General features: G+C 34.7%; 1 protein-coding gene across 1 annotated transcript; it reads left to right on the top strand.

Moving 5' to 3' along the window:
• Positions 1–1266: 1266 nt before the first annotated feature.
• On the top strand, positions 1267–6259 carry LOC117406912 (SLIT and NTRK-like protein 5). Its single transcript, XM_034011315.3, has 2 exons — positions 1267–1726; positions 3564–6259. The coding sequence occupies exon 2, from the start codon at positions 3623–3625 to the stop codon at positions 6221–6223; it is 2601 nt and encodes an 866-aa protein (XP_033867206.1). The 5' UTR covers positions 1267–1726; positions 3564–3622; the 3' UTR covers positions 6224–6259.
• The last annotated feature ends 802 nt before the right edge of the window (positions 6260–7061 follow it).

Raw genomic sequence — 7061 nt, 5'->3', positions numbered from 1 at the left:
GGTGTTTGCTTAGAAGTATAGCTAGCTGGCACATTCCCAGTTTCCATATACAGATTTATGACATGATTAATGGAAGTCTGGGAGCCTGTATTATTTTGTAAGGACACTGTGTCCCTTGAGCTGTTTCCATTTGTATGATAACCATAATGGTACACTTGATCAAGCAAGGCTGAAGGCAGATTCACACTTGCACTAGACAGTTGCTGAATGACACCTGACATTATTTACATAGGAAAGTAACAGGGTCTAAGTAATATGCAAAAACACTGTAGAATGGTTTTATGTTTTTTTTTCTTTCTTTCTTCTTAACAATAAAAGTGTCCCGGTTGCCTATAGGAGCCCTATTCACTATTGACAGGTAAAACTATAGGAAACTAGTTCAAGTATACAAATGTTTTGGCAGATGCCTTCTTCAGTTGTCTACTTGACTATGCTTTTGTAGAATTGTGATCGTCTTTTAATGTTATTGATGACACACAGTTAATTTCTTGTATGACCTCTGTAGATTGAGAGACAAGGGATATTAAAATATGACAGTGAAATTATAATTTGACATTGTGTCAGATTTATTTATACATATATCCAGATTAATTGTTCTTCTTATAGATGTTCAATAACATATACTAAATGTGACACACCTCTAGGAAAAAATATTTGAGATTAAAATTATTTTAGTTATTATATTCTGTAACATTAAGCTAAACCCCCATCCCTTGCACATGATATGAAAAGCAGCAGGTGTTCTTTTATTTTTTGTTTAATGTGCAGTCATTTTTAAAATGGTATATCCCAAACATGATACACATGTACACACACACACACACACACACACACACACAATAGTGCGTTTTATCACCTTGCACTGCCATCTACAGGCAGTATCTTTGGAATAATAAAAACAGACTGCATTTTCAGCTGCTTTTGTGGAAATAGCCTAATGGCAAACAGCCGCATTGATTTCAATAAATGCTGGTGCCGTTACATATAGATCGTTAACTGTGATGTATAGATATCCGACTATGAATTTGGTTAATTCCATTTAATATATATATATATATATATATATATATATATATATATATATATATATATATATATATATATATATATATATATATACCTTGTTCTATAAGTACCTTAATAATACATATTTGTGATTGTTTTTGTATCATATTCTTAATATACAAACGTGCGTGTGAGCGCGCGCGCCCGCGCGCTCGTTTGTGTGTGTGCGCGTGTGTTTGTGAGTGTGTGTGTGCAGCCAGCAGTTGTCTGAAAAGGACAAGAAAGAATAAGCAGACAGTTTGGGTAGAGCAACACCAGCCATACCACTCGCAAGATACTGGGGTTTGCATTCATTTGTATACTAATAATACCGTTTTAAAATTAATAGACTATCAACGCAAAATATTTTGGTGTGGTTGATGAGACACAGTTCTTTAAAAACGAACTCTCTGTATTATTTGCAAGCAGTCGCCACAGGGACACTCGTTCTTTTCAGAGAAGCATTGCAAACTGCTTTTGTGGGGTTGACCGTCACGTTACCAGCGTCAATGAGGCAGTTTGTGCAGTCCGTGCCTCCGTATACAGAGCTAAAAACCTCAGAAGCTGTACTTTAAGGATTTTACAGTCGAGCAGACGAAATCTTTGTAACTGAGTCTGGTCATTTGGAGAAAATAAAATCCTCTGTTTTTGCTATGTTGTGGCCTCCTAGAAGCCCAACCGGGTAAGCAACCCCTCTTTTAATTAACTAGCTGTGTTTTGTGTTTTATTTTTATTTTGTCATATCGAAACCTTGTTGTTCTCTGTCGATGGTGCTGAAACCTGGCAAATGCAGTGCGGTTACCAAGCGATCGAACTACTGAAAAATGGCAATTCCTACATCCTTAATTTAAACATTGAACACATTGAACGATTAAAGAAGGGGGCATGCATAATTTAAGTGTAGTTTTATCAAGAAAAAATGTGAAATGGTCTTGTACTCATTTCCTCACTTATTTTTGTTGTCACTTTAACATAAACGTGTTTTTTTTTGTTTTGTTTTTTTTATCATTTTCTTTTTGGTATTGGTACATTGAAATATAAAAGAAACGCCATAGAAATAATATTGGTTATATTACAGAAGATATCTCCAGCTTTGTCGAGCATAATGTTTCCTTTTTTTATTCACTTTTTAGTTACATTACAACAAAACTAAAAAATATTATGATTGCATGACAATAGTCTTTAATTACCTATGACCATTATATATATATATATATATATATATATATATATATATATATATATATATATATATATATATATATATATATATATATATATATATAGGGAGGAATTGTTTTCCTGGAGAAAATGTGTGGGAGCTCTTCTTGCATTTCCCCGATTTTAGAGCACCAGTTTGGAATCAGGCATCCTGGTTGCAGAGGGAAAATGCTACCAGTTATAAAGAAAAAAATTGCAGCCCCAGTGACGGTACTTTTATAAAGCCTGTATCAATAGGTTCTTCCTATATAAATAAAGTGTGGTGAATAGTCAAATTCAAGAAAATCGGATTTGTTTTCCGCGAGTTGGAATTTCGGTATAAATCAATTACGTAGGTCATTCGCTTATGCTTTTAATCAACGCGGGTGTTTTAGCCTGAAGAGCTCTGACAGTGATCGTTGCCTTAATCAGCACCTCCAACGTCTGTAACATTGGGGATGAACAGTTTTTATGATGCAGATCCTGATCTCACTACTTCTACCAGGCTGCTTTTGCAAGCTTTTGGGAGTAAGCGTGATGTTAGACATGGATAGAAATAAATGATTTATTTTAATATTTGCAAGTGCTTAGAAATAAGTGGTGAGTAAAGAAAAAAAACATTCAATATGTTTTGTGAAGGTATCATTCAGTTATGATTGATTTTGTCTTGACTTGGATCTTGTAAGACAGTAATAATACTGTCGTTTCTTCTATGCACGGTTGTGCATTGGCATCTCGCTGTCACTGCTTACTAAATGTTGAACCACTGTTGCAGTACACCGGATAAAAAACAGAAATAAGCTGTATATTCATAAAACGCAAACAATATCTCTAGACAGAATTGGTGATCTCTGTATGGAAATCGTACAGTTATCATTTCAGTTTGAATACAATTTGTGATAATTATCCATCTAAGTATATGTTGTTTATTTATTTAATCTTTTTTGTATAAATAAACATATTGAAATAAAAAGTGAAACGGGTTAGTGTTTTGGAACTAGAGTATTGCATTGAAAAGCATAGGCATGCTTTGCTTGTTGGTCGCTGTATTTGTGGTATATACTTCCAATGATTCATTTTAGATTCATTTTTGAATTGTGTAAAACTGTAATACAAAACAATATGGTATTTGTTTTAGATATTCGTCATAATTTACACATTAAAAACTACATGCAAATTGAACATTAAATGTGATTTAATGAAAAAATAACAATTAGATTTGTATTGTGTATTCTGAAAAAATATTTAAATGTATTTTTTTTAAAAAGACATAATATTCTCCAACAGAAAATACATACAATGTTTTATTTTCTTTCTAGATGACATCACCACGCAAAGAAACTGCACTATACTGAGTGTGGACCACCATCTGCTGAAAATGTATATCTGGATATTGCAAATCATCATGTTGGCGGTTACATCTCTGACTTTCATAGAGATGTATGACAATTATGGAGAAATCTGTCAAAATCTTTGTTCTTGTGAAGAGAAAGATGGGATATTAACTGTGAGTTGTGAAAACAGAGGGATAGTCAGACTTTCAGAAATCAGTCCAATACATTTCTCAATGTATCATCTTTTGTTAACTGGGAATCTTTTAAAAAAACTGTCTCTAAATGATTTTATCAGTTATACTGGTGTTATAATTTTACATTTAGGTAACAATGATATACAAGAAGTTGAAACGGGAGCTTTTAATGGACTTCAAGGGTTGAAGAGATTGCATCTCAACAATAACAAGATTGACATTTTAAGGGATGATACCTTTGTTGGACTTGAAAGTTTGGAATATCTGCAGATTGATTATAACTACATCAGCATTATTGAACCCAATGCCTGGAGCAAACTGCATCAGCTGCAAGTGCTTATCTTAAATGATAATTTGTTGTCTAGTCTACCAAGTAACATTTTTCGATATGTCCCATTAACCCACCTTGACCTGAGGGGAAACAGACTAAAAATGTTGCCCTATATAGGCCTTTTGGAACACATGGACAAAGTAGTGGAATTACAGCTGGAAGAGAATCTGTGGAATTGTTCTTGTGAGCTTATTGCTTTGAAGGCTTGGCTGGAAAGCATTTCCTACTCCGCTCTTGTTGGAGAGGTCGTGTGTGAAACACCTTTCCGACTTCATGGTAGAGATCTGGATGAGGTTTCAAAACAGGAACTCTGCCCTAGAAGAGCTATTTCAGAATATGAAATGAGACCACACTCACCTTTAAGCACTATTGGATATTTTCATACAACACCTGCTGCTGTGACGGCTTCAGCTACATCATCTACAGTTTTAAGATCTTCATCAAAACCCACAAAGGGTACCCGCCAGTCAAACAAGCCAAGAATGCGGCCCACGTCTCGGATCCCATCAAAAGACACGTATAATTATGGACCAATAATTGCTTATCAGACCAAATCCCCAGTGCCTTTGGAGTGTCCTACTGCCTGCACATGCAATTTACAAATTTCTGATCTGGGACTAAATGTTAACTGTCAAGAAAGAAAGATTGAAAACGTTGCTGATTTAAAACCGAAACCATACAATCCTAAAAAGATGTATCTTACAGGAAATTACATCTCAGTGGTGCGTAGATCTGACTTCATAGACGCAACTGGATTAGATTTACTCCATTTTGGTAACAATCGGATAGCCGTCATACAAGACAGAGCTTTTGGGGATTTAACTAATTTGCGAAGACTTTACTTAAATGGCAATTTAATCGAGCGACTCACTGCAGATATGTTTTATGGTCTTCAGAGTCTACAGTATTTATACTTAGAATATAACGTTATAAGAGAAATTGTTTTAGGTACCTTTCAATATGTACCAAATCTCCAGCTACTTTTTCTCAATAACAATCTTCTGAGAACTTTACCTGGAGACATATTTTCAGGTTTGACACTGGCCAGGCTTAATCTTAGGAGTAACCATTTCACATATCTACCAGTAAGTGGTGTGTTAGATCAACTAAGATTGCTAGTACAAATTGATTTATATGAAAATCCCTGGGACTGTACATGTGATGTAGTGGGCATGAAGATTTGGCTGGAACAACTTAACACAGGCACCATTGTAAACAATGTGATATGTGCATCTCCAAAGAAATTGTCTGGAGAGGATATGATATCCATCAAGTCAGATTTTCTTTGCCCTGATTATTCTGATATAATAGTTTCAACTCCTCCTCCTTCTGCAGAACCAATTCCAGAAAGAACCACCACCACAGAAACATCTATTAAGTATAATACAACACCAAGTTCAGTACCATTGTCTGTTTTAATTCTAAGCCTTCTATTGGTTTTCATCATGTCAGTCTTTATAGCTGCAGGTCTTTTCGTGGTAGTAATGAAGAAACGAAAAAAGTCTCAAAGCGACCGTACAAGCACCAACAATTCAGATGTAAGTTCATTTAATCTTCAGTACAGTGTTTACAGCAACAGATCAGTTCCCAAAGTAAAGACTCCTGGTGGGCATGTGTATGAATACATCCCTCATCCACTGGGTCATATGTGCAAAAATCCAATTTACCGATCAAGAGAAGGGGATTCTGTTGAGGATTACAGAGATCTGCACGAATTAAAAGTTACTTACAGAAATAACACTGATGAGGAAAGAGACAACCATTTAATAAGTCAACCTTACAGTGTAAGTACCATAGAACCGCGAGAAGAATCTTCACCAGTGCAAGATGCAGAGAATTTTTACAGAGGTATTTTAGAGCCAGAGAAACAATCACCTGGAAACAATATTGAATATAAGTACAGCGGTCCTGCTACATATACTTACACGCCAAACTATGATGTAAGGCGTCAATATTTGCATCCAGAAAGGATACGAGAAACTGTGCTGTATAGTACAACACCAAGTACTGTGTTTGTTGAACCCAACAGAAATGAGTATCTGGAACTAAAAGCGAAACTTCAAGTTGAGCCGGACTACCTCGAAGTTCTTGAGAAACAGACAACTTTCAGCCAATTTTAAACTGCAGATTTGTCTCTGTCTCTCATATATATATATATATATATATATATATATATATATATATATATATATATATATATAATTATCATTAATACAGGGGGTTAAGTGCCTTGGCACAAAAATAACCACCTTCAAAGACTACCACCAAGTGGGGTGTGCCGCACTGTATTCTCAAACACTTCATAATGATATTAAGTTAATTGTTTTCTTAATTACATGAGGAAGGGTATTTGCGGACATCAATAGTGAACTTTTGAAGAATGATTTTAATAAAAAAAAAAATCCACATTCAAGTAGCTGTACAGGTAATTTTATCTATATATCTTCTAAGGAAGTTAATCGCATTGTGATACACAGCAGTTTATTGATCACTTCCTGTTCTAAACAGCAAACTGTCTACTGTGCATTATAGTGCACATGCTATTTCCATCTGCTCTGGCCCTAAATGATCTCAGAACCCTGTCTTTAACTATTTAGGGACATCATTTACTAAACTCCACCATATAATTTCAGAAGCATAGTGATTCTTCATTTAACATTGTGTTATTGCTTATTGCAGTTAAAGGTTTTGTCTTTACCCTACAGAGCCAAAGTGGCTTTAATGAAAGTTGGCACACCCCAACTTCAACGTGAGGCTCCATTTGAAATAGGAAACCTTAATGGGTCTTTACTATATATATAGTTAATACATAATTAAATAATAATCAAAGTAATAATTAACTTGTGGAATACTGATATTTTAAAGTAGCACCTATTTTTATACAAACATTGTCAATTCTCTTTCCTTCACTATTTTTTTCTTTAGTCTATGACTGCTTTCCACATATTGCACTATATG

This window comes from Acipenser ruthenus, chromosome 8 (genome assembly GCF_902713425.1).
Source record: "Acipenser ruthenus chromosome 8, fAciRut3.2 maternal haplotype, whole genome shotgun sequence".
Classification (NCBI taxonomy): domain Eukaryota; kingdom Metazoa; phylum Chordata; class Actinopteri; order Acipenseriformes; family Acipenseridae; genus Acipenser; species Acipenser ruthenus.
The sequence above is the reverse complement of the archived record's forward strand: the minus strand, read 5'-3'. Positions and strand labels throughout refer to the sequence as shown.

Excerpts from the sequence above, each read along its gene's own strand:
- LOC117406912 (XM_034011315.3), top strand. The coding sequence starts at position 3,623 with ATGTATATCTGGATATTGCAAATCATCATGTTGGCGGTTACATCTCTG.